This window comes from Ovis aries, chromosome 1, assembly GCF_016772045.2.
Source record: "Ovis aries strain OAR_USU_Benz2616 breed Rambouillet chromosome 1, ARS-UI_Ramb_v3.0, whole genome shotgun sequence".
Lineage (NCBI taxonomy): Eukaryota > Metazoa > Chordata > Mammalia > Artiodactyla > Bovidae > Ovis > Ovis aries.
In genome coordinates, this window is record NC_056054.1 from 205,015,113 (window position 1) to 205,031,647 (window position 16,535).

General features: G+C 40.0%; 1 protein-coding gene across 4 annotated transcripts in view; it reads right to left on the bottom strand.

The window, feature by feature from the left end:
- Nucleotides 1-15,959, bottom strand: part of ATP11B (ATPase phospholipid transporting 11B (putative)) — a 111,782-nt gene extending 95,823 nt beyond the window's left edge. For all 4 annotated transcript variants that reach the window (XM_015092532.4, XM_042234015.2, XM_060405038.1 and 1 more), the window contains exon 1: nucleotides 15,653-15,959. In XM_015092532.4, the coding sequence (XP_014948018.2) occupies nucleotides 15,653-15,679 (27 nt within the window). In that variant the 5' untranslated portion in view covers nucleotides 15,680-15,959. The remainder of the gene's footprint in view (nucleotides 1-15,652) is intronic.
- Between the last annotated feature and the right edge of the window lie 576 nt (nucleotides 15,960-16,535).

The window sequence follows — 16,535 nt, forward strand, 5'->3', positions numbered from 1 at the left end:
AAATATAGAGTAACCTTTGGCATCACTGACACAATGGACATGAGTTTGAGCAAGCTCTGGGAATTAGTGATGGACAGGGAAGCCTGGGCATGCTGCAGTCCATGGGGTCGCAAAGAATCGGACATGACTGACTGACTGAACTGAGCTTCTCTAAAATTCTTAAATCATTTGCAAATACTTTAAGAAGTTCATCTCTTACAGGAAGCTTATCTCTTCTGTTACTCCCCAACCCTAATTCCCCACACCAACATACACCTGTAGCAGCCCCTGCGGCAATAACATGGCAACTCCTCAGAAAAGTGAACACAGAATATGCACATGATCCATCAATTCTGCTTCTGTGTAAAAACTCAAATGGATATTTGTAAACTCATGTTAATGGCAACATTATTCACAACAGCCAAAAGGTGGACACAACCAAGTGCCCACTGACATAAGAATGAATAAACAAAATGTGGTATGTACAATGGGATATTATTCAACCTTAAAAAGGAAGGAGATTTTGACACATGCTATAACATGGAAGAAGCTTGAAGACATTATGCTAAGTGAAATTAAGCCTGTGACAAAAGGACAAAATTGTATGATTCCTCTTACATAAGGAATAAGAGTTGACAACTTCATACTTTGTCAGGCATTTATTCAAGGTGCAGAGGGGAGAGTAAAAGGGCATTAGTGTTTAATGGGTATAAAGTTTCAGTCTGCAAAGATGAAACAGTTCAGGAGATAGACAGTGGCGATGGCTGCATAACAATGTCACTAAACGCCACAGAACTGTACATTTAAAAATGGATAAAATGGCAAATTTTATTTTAAGTATATTTACTACAATTAAAAATGTATCAATTTCACCCATTTGGGACTTCACCATAGTTTTTCTGGATTAGAAGTTTTCTATTTGGCCATAATTTAACTGTGACAGTCTCTTACTTGCTAAACTGGTGACTTCTGTGTATAGAATCACAGAGACAGTTATGATAAAAATAAATCTGTGAAGTAGTTTTAGCTTACATCAAACTTTAAAATTACAGATTTCACTAAGAAAGAATTTAAGGTTTCTGTAACCAAGAATCCTAAATTAATTTTCTTGATCTACCTATATCTATACCTACAATTGAACACTGGCTGGATAACAAGTGAAACTAGTAAATCTAACTGTAGTGTCCAAATTGGAGATAGATGAATGAACAAATTTCTCAAACATTTTTAAGGCTCCTCTTTCTCTACTCACAATCATAAACAATAGCAATGAAGATATGGCTTCCTGGGTCCTCCTCAGCACATCAGAAGCAGTGGGTTTACAATTCTGAGCCCACAGACAAGAATCCTTGATGCAGAAAACATATCCTTTACAAAGTACCTTCAAAATTTAATATCTTAAAATATGTACCAATCTACAAAGACAACCATAAAATTCTAAACAATAACAATATTAAAGAGAATGGCATCTGTTAAAAAGAACGAAATCTTTTTAAATCCACAGATGGGTTTTAAGGGCATTATGCTCAGTGAAAAAATTCAGTCAGAAAAGACAAAATATTGTATGATCTCACTTATATATAGAATGTAAAACCAAAAACAAAAGAGCCCAAGCTCATAAATACAAAAATAACAGAAAACAGACTCACAGTTGCCAGGGTGGGGCTTGGGGAGTGGGTAAAATGGGTGAAGGAAGTAAAAGGTACAAACTTCTAGTTATAAAATAAGTTACAGGATGTAATGTGCAGCATGGAACTATAGTTAATAATGTTGCCTTGTATACGCAAAAGTTGCTAAGAGTGTAGATTTTAAAAGTTATCATAAGGAAAAATTCTGTAACTCTTGTGTGGTGATGGATGCTAACTAGACTTCCTGTGGTGATTATTTCGCCATGAATAAAAATTAGCAATAAAGTATGGGGTTTAATTAATAGCAATGTATTAATACTGGTTTACTAGCATAATAAATATAGCATAGGATGTAAGATGTTAACAATAAGAGAAACTGGGTGAGAAAAATGTATAGGAATTCTCTATTATTTTCGTAAACTTTCTGAAAATCTAAAACTATTTTAAAATAAAAAGCTATTTTTTTAAGAAGTTAAAAGCACAGTCCTCAAAAGCAAGGACATATATAAGTTACAGCAAAGACGCACAGACAGACAGACAGACATGTGCATGATACACTGACCTGGAATTTCTCATTTTGCCCCAGATCACTGCAAACTTTATCTACAGGAAACATTCTGAGGGAACTCAGGGTCTAAGGCATTATATGAAGATTGATGGCAGTATCTCTAATTACTTAAGACTTGACTTTCACTGTCTCATAATAAATTCCTAAGCTGTTTTGTTTTTAATTCTACAAATATATGCTGGAAAAATAGTTGATCAAACACTGATAGGTAAGTACTGCCTCCATTTAATGCTGCATAGGAGGTGGATCCACAAAGTCTCCTGTAAATCTAAGTTTAGAGGCCAGTTCCTCTACAATATTTAAATTTCAATAGAAAAACCCAAAATTAGAGAACTTCCCATTTCATGTAAAAATTCAAGTTCACCCTCAATCTTTGTTCAAGTTTTCTGAACTAATAAAGAGCATAGTGGAGAAGTAAGATAAGGAAGGATACTTATATTCCTTTTGTTGCTCAGGAGATGCAATAGTAAAGAAACAATTTCCTAGGTAAAATATGATTAAGACTTGAACTGACTGTATACAATTCAAGCTTTATTATGTTCAATTACACTCACTGCAAAAAATCTTACGAGACCAGTAAGTACCCAAGTATCTATTGAGGAAAAATGCTTGATACTATGCTAGGCACTGCACTCAGTTGCCAAATTGCCAAATTCAGACTTAAATTTAAGAAAGTAGGGAAAACCACCAGACCATTCAGGTATGACCTAAATCAAATCCCTTACAATTACAGTGGAAGTGATAAGTAGTCAAGGGATTAGAGCTGATAGACAGCGTGCCTGAAGAACTATGGATGGAGGTTCACGACATTGTACAGGAGGCAGTGATCAAGACCACCCCCAAGAAAAACAAATGCAAAAAGGGAAAACTGTTGTCTGAGAAGGGCTTACAAATAGCTGTCAAAAGAAGAGAAGCGAAAGTCAAAAGAGAAAAGGAAAGATATACCCATTTGAATGCAGAGTTCCAAAGAACAGCAGGGAGAGAGAAGAAAGCCTTCCTCAGTGATCAATGCAAAGAAATAGAGGAAAACTAGAGATCTCTTCAAGAAAATCAGAGATACCAAGGGACCATTTCATGCAAAGATGGGCACAATAAAGGACAGAAATGGTATGGACCTAACAGAAGCAGAAGCTATTAAGAGGTGTCAGGAATACACACAGCAAGAACTATACAAAAAAGATCTTCATGACCCAGATAATCACAATGGTGTGATCACTCACCTAGAGACAGACATCCTGGAGTGTGAAGTCAAGTCGGCCTTAGGAAGCATCACTATGAACAAAGCTAGTGGAGGTGATGGAATTTCAATTGAGCTATTATAAAATCCTAAAAGATAATGCTGTGAAAGTGCTACACTCAATATGGCAGCAAATTTGGAAAACTCCGCAGTTGCCGCAGGACTGGAAAAGGTCAGTTTTCATTCCAATCCCAGAGAGAGGCAAAGCCAAAGAATGCTCAAACTACCACACAATTGCACTCATCTCACATGCTAGCAAAGTGATGCTCAAAATTCTCCAAGCCAGGCTTCAATAGTACATGAACCGTGAACTTCCAGATGTTCAAGCTGGTTTTAGAAAAGGCAGAGGAACCAGAGATTAAATTGCCAACATCTGTTGGATCATCGAAAAAGCAAGAGAGTTCCAGAAAACCATCTACTTCTGATTTACTAACTATGCCAAAGCCTTTGACTGTGTGGATCACAACAAACCGTGGAAAATTCTGAAAGAGATCAGAATACCAGACAACCTGACGTGCCTCTTGAGAAATCTGTACATGAGTCAAGAAGCAACAGTTAGAACTGGACGCAGAACAACAGACTGGTTCCAAATATGAAAAGGAGTATGTCAAGGCTGTATATTGTCATCCTGCTTATTCAACTTATATGCAGAGAACATCATGAGAAATGCTGGGCTGGAGGAAGCATAAGCTGGAATCAAGACTGCCGGGTGAAGTATCAATAACCTCAGATATGCAGATAACACCACCCTTATGGCAGAAAGTGAAGAAGAACTAAAGAGCCTCTTGATGAAAGTGAAAGAGGAGAATGAAAAAGTTGGCTTAAAACTCAACATTCAGAAAACTAAGGTCATAGCATCCAGTCCCATCACTTCATGGCAAATAGATGGGGAACTGGTGAAACTGTGACAGACTATTTTTGGGGTCTCCAAAATCACTGCAGAGGGTGTCTGCAGCCATGAAATTAAAGTCGCTTGTTCCCTGGAAGAAAAGTTAGGACCAACCTAGACAGCGCTTATGGTTCCAGTAGTCATGTATGGAGGTGAGATTTGGACTATAAAGAAACCTGAGTGCCAAAGAATTGATGTTTTGAACTGTGGTGTTGGAGAAGACTCTTGAGAGTCCCTTGGATTGCAAGGAGATCCAATCAGTCCATCCTAAAGGAAATCAGTCCTGAATATTCATTGGAAGGACTGAAACTGAAGCTGAAACTCCGATACTTTGGCCACCGGCTGCGAAGAACTGACTCACTTGAAAAGACCCTGATGCTGGGAAAGATCGAAGGCGGGAGGAGAAGGGGACGGCAGGATGAGATGGTTGGATGGCATCATCGACTCAATGGACATGAGTTTGAGTAAACTCCGGGAATTGGTGATAGACAGGGAGGCCTGGTGTGCTGCAGTCCATGGGGTCACAAAGAGGCAGACACAACTGAGCGACTGAACTGACTGACTGATTTGACCATTCTGAAATATCAAGCAACTTAGTATTTCATTTGTTAAGTGACCCTATAATTTAATTTAAAAAATTCATTATAAACACTATAAGCATTGACTATGTGCTAGGTAATATGCTTGGTATTGTGAAAATACCAAAATGAGAAGTCAGGACCCTTGCCCCGAATAAAACATTATTTTTTTAAAATGCCTTTAATAAGCACAAAAAGTGAAATGAAAATAAAATGAGTATAATTTTGACTGAAATAGCAGTAAGTCACTAGATGACTTGCTTTTTTTCCTACAGAAAATTATCAAACACATTCTTCTAAATAGTTAAATAACAACTTTAAATATATAAAAACAAACTATGGTATAATTTCATTACAAATGTAATAAAAGTTACTAATAAAAAAAGGACAACTATCCTATCTCTTTTCAGCATTTCCAATTTCTATTTCAACATCATGAGGTTCTCAAATATCAAAACAATTTTGTGGTTCCTAAAGTATAAGATGGAAAAAGACATTTAAAACTGAAAACCTTTCTTAAAAATTTGCCACAATGTTCAAAATAAATTAAAATGTATTGCATTGATATTAGATAACATTCAAGAGGAGATGTGTATTAGGGTACAAGCAAGGCCTAACTTCTTCTAATACCTAGAATACTATGTCAACTTGAAAATGGCCACATTGGCTAACTACAGCAACTCTTGATCGCTTCTCTCCTTTTCCTCTCAGACCTGTCTCCTCCATCTCCAGACTACCACTGCTACCTGTATAAATTTCTTTCCTCAACTCATTCTCTCCTCTTGCCTCACTCTTGCTTAGATTTAAAAATGGCAGGAATAGGAAAGAGATATATAGGGAAAACTGCTGCTCCTGCTAATTCTCTTCCATACTCGTATATACCCGGCAAAAACTCTGGGTTATGTCCTGCCTCTAGCACTAATTAGTTAGTAACCTTGGAAAAGTACATACTTTGAACTCTTCCTTCTACTTCACAAGATAGATTTAAAAAAAAATTTTTTTTTCCTTTAAGACGACTTAGCTAGGCTTAAAATAAGGTAATCTTTTCTGTAATCAGGGGCTGATCCTTTGGTACTCTGGCTCTGGAAATAGGCAGTCTGAAGTTCAATCCCCTTTTGTACCTGGGTCCAAGAATCAGGTTCAACTGAAAGGAGGCTAAAAACAGCTGTGCAGTTTTAAATATGTGTAAAATCTCCAAAGAGGTAACAGAATAATACTTTTTTTAAGAACAAAATATTACAAGACAAATCAGACAAATGTACATCAAAAACAAATGGAAATGAAAGAGGTCCTATAATAAATTTGGGGCGGTGGCGGGGCCGGGGGGGGGGTAATTTAAATTAAAAATTCAGAAGACAAGGATGAACTCTAGACTGGAGTGCAGCCCATGGCTTTTCCTGCCTGGCCCTGCATTCTCCCTTCCTCCTAGGAGATGCTGCTGAGGCTTGGGGTGGGAAGACAGTTGAGGGGAAGGGGGAGGTGAGGGGAGCGAAGTGAGGCAGGCCAGGCGGGAGGCCAGAGGCCTAGCCCATGGACACAGGAGCAAACTGGTGACTACAAACTAGAGCTGAGAATTCACACTGAAAGCAGCACGGAGAGAAAACATGAGAAATATGAACAAGAAGCTAAGAGCCACAGAGCATAGATAAAGATCAAGCAAGAGTTAGAGAATGAGAAAACTGAAGTCGGAGAAGCAACATTTAAAGGGGAAAAAAAGCTGTAAAATTTTCTGAACTGTAGAAACGACAGCTTTCAAATTGCAAGCACACACAAGAGTAGAGCAGGAGAAACAAAAATCATGAAACAATTTGAGTACAGCATAGTAAAACTGCAAAACAGAGGACAATGAGACAATCTTAAAAACAATGCTACAGAGATTATCAGCAAAGTAATGACTATTACATTGAAAGCATATTTTACACCACCAATCAATGTCTGAAAGAAAAGGAATAAGTGGCATCTTCAACATGCTGAGTGATGGGTTCGCTCCCTGGTTGAGGAGGTTCTGCATACCGTACAGTGTGGCCAAAAATAACAGTAACAACAATATGTTGTGTGAAAGTAACTGTTAATCTAGAACTCTGAATCTACCTAAATTAGTATTCAATAATAATTTGGAATTACGACATTTTAAGCCATAAAAACTAAGGGAGTTTACCACACATGAAGCCTTCCTTAAAAATAACTAAAGAATGTATGTCAGCAAGAGTAAAAGTAAATACACAGGGAAGAGGTGGTATTCAAGAAGTAACGGTGGGCTTCCCTGGTAGCTCAGTGGTAAAGAATCCACCTGCCAATGCAGGAGACTTGGGTGTGACCCCTGGTCTGGGATGATCCCACCACGTGCCACAGAGCAACTAAGCAAACCAGTGTGCCACAACTACTGAGCCTGTGCTCCAGAGCTGGGGAGCCACAGCTACGGAAGCCTGCTCTCCACAGCGAGAAGCCGCCACAACGAGAAGCCTGCGCACCGCATCTAGCCAGTGGCCCCTGCTCGCCACAACTAGAAGACCCAGCACAGACAATGCGCAAGCAAATAAAATTTAAAACAAATAATGGTGAATAAAAAAAAAAAATCACTGTAGTAAATCAAAATGAGTAACAGGTAAAAAGCTAAGCAATGTTTTGAGTTTAAATGTTTTGCGTTTCCACAAACATTATGGAAGAAAGTATTTGTGAATCACATCTCTGGTAAGGGTCTTATGTATATAACTCTTATAACTAAAAGAAAACTTTAAAATGTGTTAAAAGATCTGAATAAGCATTTCATCAAGAAAAGCCTCACAAAATACAAACAAATCAGTTAATAGAGACATGAAAAGATGTTTGAAGTCATTAGGCAAATATAAATCAAAACCATGAGTTACACTTACATTCATGACCACAGCTAGAATCAAAGACAAAAACAAGTATTGGCAATGATATAAAGACATTGGAACCCTTATACTATACATGCCTGGTAGGAATGTAAAACAGTGCAATCACTTTGGAAAAGTTTGGCAATTCCTCACAAAGTTAAAAACAGAGTTACCACACGACCCAGTAATTCCACTCCTTACATATTTACCCAACAGAAATGAAAATATACATCCACAAAAAACTTGCACATGAATGGAAAAGGAGGCATTACTTCTAACAGCCAAAAGGCAGAAACAAACTAAATGTCCATTAATTGATGAATGAATACAGTCTCTGGTATATCTATACAGTGGAATTTTAGCAATAAAAAGAAATGAAGTATGGATATATGCTACAACACAGATGAACTTGAACACATTATGCTAGGTGAAAAGACCATCACAAAATACCACGTACTGTATGATGCCATTGACACAAAATGTCTAGAGGTGGCTAATCTAGAGACAGAAAGTAGATTAGCGGTTGATCACAGCTGGGGGCTAGTGGCTTGCGGGGTAGGGGGGTGGGAATGGAGGAAGAGAGTGGATAGGGAATCTCTTTAGGGAGTATAAAAATGTTCTAAAATCAGAGTGTGGTGGGGCTGCGTAACTCTATGCATATACTGAAAACCTGAACTGTGCACTTTAATGAGAAAATTATATGTGGTTATCTCTTAATAAAGCTGGTAAAAGAAAAAACAACAGTTAAACTATTAAGTAATAGCAATGTGGAAGGTAAGAGGGAACACAAGTCAAAATCTTGTAAATCCCTATATTATTTGTAAGTAGAGAGAGATAATAAAAGGATAAAAATACAATCTATAGCTTCTACATGATCAAATGGAAAAATATTAATAGAACTTAACAAATTCAATGCAAAGCCAATCAAAATCCTAGAAAGATTTTCCACAGAATTAGACAAATTGATAACACAAATAAAAATAGCATATGGAAGAGTAGAGAGCCAAAGCAATTCTAGGGGCGAAAAAATGATTGGGGATTTTGCCTGGTCAGATATCATAAAACACTACGTTAAGACAATGTATTATATTATTCATGCACCACCAGATCAACAGAATAGAGAACCTAAAAAGAGAACACAACACAAAGAGAACACTGGAATATGACAGAGAAGGCAAACAACAGACATTAGTAGGGAAAAGATGGCCCATTCAATAAACAGTATTGGGACAAATAACTTTCTATATGGGAGAAAATAAATTCTCTACTTTATTCCACATACAAAAACAAATCCCAGGCATATTCAAGACCTGAACGTTGTAAAACTAGTTTAGACAACTCTAAGAAAATGCCAGAAAGATAGCTTTATGACCCTAGGAGGGAATTCCTAAACAAGTAATAAAAAGTAGAAATCATTCACCTAATAATTCACCTAATAATAATTCACCTAAGTTTACCTACAAATAAATTTAAAATATCAAAAAAGACCTCATTAAGTTAAATACAAAGTGCAGGCTGGAAGATATTCACAACATACACAACAAAGAATTGGCATCCAGACTACAAAGGAAATTAATAAGGAGAAAACAAACCACTCAACAGAAAAATGGGTAATTTATTTACATGAATGAAATAAAGGGGGCTTCCTTGGTGGTTTAGTGGTCAAGAATCTGCCTGCCAGTGCAGAAGACATGGTTCAGTCCCTGATCTGGGAAGATCCGACACGGAGCGGAGCAACTAAACCAGTGTGCCGTAACTATTAAGCCTGCGCTCTAGAGCCCAGGAGCTGAAATTACTGAGCCCACATGCTGCAGCCTCTGAAACCTGCACACTAGAGCCTGTGCTCCACAAGAAAGGCCATTACAACGTACAGTAGCTCCCCTAGCTTGGCTCAACTAGAGAAAAAGCCCACGCAGAAACAAAGACCCAGAACAGCCAAAAATAAATAAATTTTTTAAAAGAGAAAAGAAATACAGGACATCTTAATCTCACTAGCAATCAGGAAAATGCAAATTAAGCAAAATGAGATACCTTTCACACTCACCAGATTGATAAAGTTTTTTCAAGTCTGACAGTACAAAGTGTTGACCAAGATGTAGGGAATGGGGAACATGGTTTTGGAAAATAATTTAGTAATATTTAGTAACAGTCATAAAGTGCACACCCCATGGCCCAGCAATTCCACTTCTAGGTATGCCAATTTAAAAAAACACACATGCAAGAATGGCCATTGCAACATTTTTTTAAACAGGAAAAAACGGACAGAAATTCAAATATCCATTAATCCTAGAAGAATGGATAGGGCAGGGGTTGCTTCATTTTGGTATCCAGAGACTGGCAATATGCTATCACAGAGTACATGTTCAGAAAATATTTGAGTGAATGAATAAATGAGAAAGAAATAGTGTTACCTAAAAGTATGGATGCAGAGTTGAGAAACAGTTTTTGTTATACGGAGAACTAAAACAAAACAGGCAAAAATCCTTCCCTTCATGATATAAATGAGACAAGTAAAGTACAAAATATGTTAAACAGTGATAAGTGCTAAGAGAAACCAAAAAAAAAAAGGCAGGGAAGGAGGCTAGGGAAGTGTGGAGGTGGCAATTTACAATTTAATACTGAAAAGGCCTCAATGACAACATCTAAACAAAGACTTGAAGGGAATGAACGTGCCAACAAATTAACCGGGGGGGAAGTACATTCTAGCCAGAGGTGACAGCCAGGGCAACAATCTTAAAAGACTGAATGAAATCCGTCCTGCGCTTCTGATGAACACCAAAGTGTATGTGGATAACGAAGTGGGTGAAGAATGATGGGAGATGAGAAGTGGTCTGGGCAGGGACTTGGATACAGATCTAGCAGAAACTTTGGCTGTTATTCTGAGCAAGAAGGCAAGTTCGTAGAAGGTTTTAAACACAGGAATTACATGACCTAACCTGTGTTTTAATAAGATCATTCTGGCTGCTATGTTGAAAACAGACTGTAGGGATAAAGGGGATAGTTAATGATGATAGCGGCAATCACAAGGTTCTTTGGAGCATTTGGGCAAGGTCCCTACTTGAGTACAGCTAGGATAATTGGGCTTCCACTAATGCTTGAGGAGGCTTTCCTGATAGCTCAGCTGATAAAGAATCGTCCTGCAATGTGGGAGACCCCGGTTTGATCCCCGGGTTGGGAAGATACCCTGGAGAAGGGAAAGACTATCCACTCCAGTACTCTGGCCTGGAGAATTCCATGGACTGTATATTCCATGGACCCACAGGGTTGCAAAGAGTCAGACACAACTGAGTGACTTTTACTTTACTTCACTAATGCTTGACCTCTTTAACCAAATGAAAAATTTAGTATCTGAGGATATATGTCTGAACACAGAGATAAAATAAACAAATATTCTAAGATTTAGGATCTTAAACATTAATATTTTTTTGAGTGCACTTTGCAGCATGCAGAACTTCCCAGACCAGGGACTGAACTGCAGCCCCTGCAGTGGAAGGATGCAGTCTTAACCACTGGACCACCAGCTGCTGCTGCTGCTGCTGCTAAGTTGCTTCAGTCGTGTCCGACTTTGTGCGACCCCACAGACGGCAGCCCAACAGGCTCCCCCGTCCCTGGGATTCTCCAGGCAAGAACACTGGAGTGGGTTGCCATTTCCTTCTCCAATGCATGAAAGTGAAGTTGCTCTGTCGTGTCTGACTCTTAGCGACCCCATGGACTGCAGCCCACCAGGCTCCTCCGTCCATGGGATTTTCCAGGCAAGAGTACTGGAGTGGGGTGCCATTGCCTTCTCCCACTGGACCACCAGAGAAGCCCCCAAACATTTAACTTTTGAGGTTAAAATTTACTTAGCCACACCAAAATAATACCACCATAGGCCTTGCTTCCTTGGCCTACTCCTCATTCATTCCTTGAGAGAAAGGCAAAGAACACAGATACTTCCAAACTGATAGTCAGTCAACCAACATTTGGTGGGTGGTTACCTCCAATGGGCCAGCTGCTGTATTGAGTGAAAGGGCTCCAAAGATAAAATACAGCCCATCCCAAGATGTTTACAGTCTAGTCTACTGTTTAAGATTGTCTAGGCTTACATAACGTGCTATAAGGAAAAATGAGCTCACTTTTAATGTTATACGGCATTACATTTATGTAGTTTTTAAATTTCCAGTAACCATTTTTTAAAAAGTAAAAAGGAACAGACAAAACAAACTGCAAAATTTTATTTACCAATAAATCCAAAATATTATTCAACATGTAACCAATATAAAAAGTTGAGATATTTTACATGCTTTTTTCTTACACTGTTTTTAAAATCCTATGTGTATTTTATACTTAAGCATATTTTAGTTGGAACTAGCCAAATTTCAAAGAGTACTGGACAACATAGTTATATAGGAAAGACCTATTTTTTAGAAAACTGAAAACATTTTGACACAGGTACAGGGCAAAGTAAATTAGTAGAGGGAGGCATGAATGTATTCACAGCTTAAAGAAAAAGTAAGAGTAAACAGACTACAGATAATTGATGTGGAACGCAGGATGAAAGAACACAAATGGACTGGTTAGTCTGGAAAAGAGGACTGTCATACCTTTCTTTGTGATAAGTATAACGAGAAGAACAGAGGATTAAACAAGTTTGGTGAATGTGAACAGGCTGAGTTTAGGCTAACAGCTTACCATTTTTCTCAGTGAATCAGAAGACAATCTTACTAGCCTCCTTCTGCCACTGCAGATATACACCTGAAGGGACTACATTTATAGAACAATTTAAGAAATTGTATCCTAGTACGACAACATTAAGTTGTATTTTAAAAAATTACAGTGATTTTCCAGCTTTTCTTTGGACTGGTCAATCTTGAATTTTGTCACTTTATCTCAAAACACAGAAGCAATAATATGGATTAATTCTTTATCTGACCACCTACCTATTCATTTATTCAAAAAACATGTACCCAGTGTCTACTCTTATATCAAGTCCTGTGTGGGACATGAAATAGAGATAAATAAGGCCCTCACTGACTGACATCTGTGTCCCCAGTATTTAGCTTATTATGTATGCACACAGTAAGTGCTTTAAAAATACAGCATTACATTGTACTGTAAAGAAATATTACATGTCAATTAAAATATGAATTGACAAAGACTTTCATTTAAATCTAATGTATCGCTGTACAATAGAATTTTCTGTGATAATGAGTATGTTCTATTCTGAACTGTCCAATACAGTAGCCGTGTGGAATTTTAATTAATTAAAATTTTAATAGCCATTGTGGTTAATGGCCACCATAAAAATCTAACTATGAGACTACAATGAGTTAATGGCATTCATCATAATCAAGGTGCTGTCATCTCTAATGAGTTAGCACGTGTGATGCTAGAATTAATACTCACTGTACCAGAAAGACATCATAAGAAAATTTTCTTAGTGTAAAATAACTAGGATTGTGAGCTCAAAAACGAAGAAAAAGAAAAAGGAAAGGATAGTTCAATCTTTTCAGTCTACTTTCCCAAAGAAAAACATCAACTTTCTGACAACCTCTATTTTTCTCATTGTGTCAAGAAGTGAAAACAGTTAGTGGAAATAAGCAGTCAAACTGTGTTTAATTCAACAAGGAATTAACAGAATATACAAGTTGTTTCTGTAACAAAATGACAATAAACTTTTTTTTTTTGGCACGACAATTTAAGAGGCCGGAAATCAGGATTCATACAATAAATAAAGTGTTTTTAATTTCAAAAATCCTGTCTTTGTGATCTGCTTATTAACCTCTCCAAAGCTGTCCTATTTATCTGAACTTTCTGTGTGTGTCCTACTCTTGCGACCCGATGGACTGCAGCCGGACAGGTTCCTCTGTCCATCGGATTATCCAGGCAAGAGTACTGGAGCAGGTTGCTGTGCCCGTCTAGTGACTCTATTGCTGAAAGACTCAACCCATTGAGCAAATCGAAGTATACTTTAAACTAGCCTATGAACTGAAAAATTTCTGGTGCAGTAACTAGAAAGGCAGTTTATGACTGGGATAGTAAAATATACTTATTACTCTGCGTATTCACTACCCTTTACATATAATTTAAGTCACTGTACAAACTTAATCAAAGAGACAAAGTCCTACATAGGCACAGGTCTGATTACATACTTGGAAGATCTGATAACTTAAAAGTAAAACCAGTGAAGTGAGTGACTAATATCAGAGATAGCATTTTTTATGCACAGCAACTTGTTTAACTTGTTAATCACCCCATAAGGCATTTCTTGTAAATTAACCACACAAGACTTTTTGCCCCTCCTGTTAGCTGTGTTTGGCTGAAGCCATTTTTAAAAAAATTAACAGACTGCCTATTCTGAAGATGAATACAATCAGGATTTTATCCAGGTTAACAAAAAATACCTAACATTGAGAAGTGGTGTCTTAATCTACCAGGAAAAACTAGAAAACACTACTAGCACACAAAAACACCATCAGGTAAACAAGATTTCTATACATTTAGATGGGTAAATCAAAAGCATGAAGTCAGACCTGAAATAATTAACTTCTAGAGTCAAGTTACCCAGCTTAGGCTTACTGCAATAAAGCCAAACTATTACAACAATTTGGTATTATAATGACATCATTAGCTTGGTTGTCTAATAAGGAGTATATCTGGGATATCTGAATTCACAATTACCTAAAAATAGAGAGCTAACATGTGCTTGAGGGAGTGACAGGCAGTTCTAGTTTTATTTATAAGGTATTTTTTTGAGAATGATGCCCACTGCCAAATGAATTAACAGAAGGCTGGCTCTAAAACAGCATACTTCTTAAACATAAAAATGCTCTTCTAGAGTAGGGAAAAGGAGGTATCAATGTTTTTAGTCCCAAAAAATCTTTACAGTCCCACAAAAACCGTTTCTGCTTCACTGTCTTTTAAATTAGTAAATGAAAACACCGAATTGTAGCAGCATTTAATTACTAACGCGATTTAGAAATTAACCAGCAACCAGGAACAGACATCATGGAGGCAGGGTAGACTTCTTCAGCCTGGAGCAATTTCACTCCTAATTGTCAACGTTGCCTTAGCGTTGTATTTTGGGGTCAGTAGTTGCCAGCAAGCAAGTTTTCTCTGTGAATTAATTCGGAGAAAGGTGGCGCTTTCTATATGCCTTAAATCACACTTTTCTAAAATTCTTTTTTTTCTCCAGATGTTCCAGTAAAACTGAAAAGTTAACCATTGGTTCCAAATCGGTCTCGTTCACACTGCCTCGAGGACGGAAAAAAGTAAGGTTCCCATTCCAAAAGTTTCACCTGGGGTGGGGTGAGGACAAGGCAGGAAGAAAACCGTCCTTCATAACTATCTCACTTAGCTTCGCAACTAGACGGGGTTTTAGAATATTCTTTCTCACCCAGGCCTCGAGTAAAATTTCTTTGAGAGGAGTCAGACTAGACAAGTTACCCTTCTCCCTGATAATCCACGCAACCTTGAAAACAGCGAGGAGAGGGGGCTGGAGACAGATCCTCGCCGTCCCCTTCACTCAAACCAGTCCCAAACTGTTAAAGGCAGAAAACACGAGCCTCTTTCCTCTTTTCTCTCCCCGACACCTACTCTCTTTCCGTCCCCCCCGCCCGAGTTCCTCAGCCGAGACGCCGACCCTGCTCCGCATCCACTTTTGGTCTCGGGGCGGCGAGGAGGAGGGAGTAACCGAGAAGCGCGACCAGGAAGCGGCAAGCCTCCCGCCGCCGGCCACGGGGCCCCGGGCTCGGCGGTGAGACGTGTGAGGGGCTGCGCGGGGCACTGCCGGCTCCGGGACCCGCCTCCAATGCGGCCTAGCCCGGAGCTCGCGCCCCGGCCTCGCGGCTCTGCGCCGCCGGCCCTTCCCCGCCACCCGGGCCCGAGAAGCCGCGCGAGAGCGAGCGTCCGAGAGGTGAGAGGCGGAGGTACCTACCAGCTGCTGCCGGACCCAGCGCCACATGCCCCTTCCGTCGCCGTTCCCGTCCCGCGAGCCGCGGGGGCCGAGGGGCTCCAGGCGGAGGCTGACGAGCCAGAGGGGAAAGCGGGAGAGCCCCTCCGGCTGAAGTTCCGCTCGCCGCGGCCGCCTCACTCCCCGCGCCGGGGCCCCATCTCCCGCGCCGGCTCCGAGGTCCTACTGGCGCGGTCCCGGCGCCGCCCCCACCCGACGCAGCTGAGTCTGCTGCCGCGCCGCAGCCACCTTCATTACTGACCGTTGTCGCCCGCAGTACCGCCACAACTCCGCCCCCGGCCCCCAGCTCCCGGCCCCACCTGGGCGGGCCGCGGCGCCACGGCCCGCCCCCGGACGTGACGAAAGAGGCTGCGCGGACCAAGGGCCGGGGCTCAGCAGTGTGGGTGGGAAGGCCGCGCGCGTGGAGCGGGGCGGGCTGTCGGTAGCCGCGTCTGCGCCTCGCTCCCTTCATTTAGCGGGTTGGATTAAGTTAAACGGCTGTGTCTTGCATACCGAGGCCGCAGCTTTTGGCAGACTCCTCTGTTTCTACCTCCTGTTGCAGGTCTGCTTCTGGCTCTGTACTTCCTTTGGTTCCTTCAGCCGCCCAACACGCACACGTACCATCAGGAGTATAGTGACTGAAAGTTCATCCCCAGAGGTCTCCAGTTTGGGTTCAATTAAATTGTCCAAAGTGTCTCAGCACATCGCAGCTCTCGTTAGTAAACGAGCGAGCTGGGGCTAGGGGAATCTTGATCACTTAAGTAATTTTGAAAGGGGATGCAACTCCCCTGTGCCTGTTCGGGTATAGACCAGTGTTTCCGGAGGAATAGACAAGATATGCTGTTTTGCAGCGCTAAATTGAACAGGT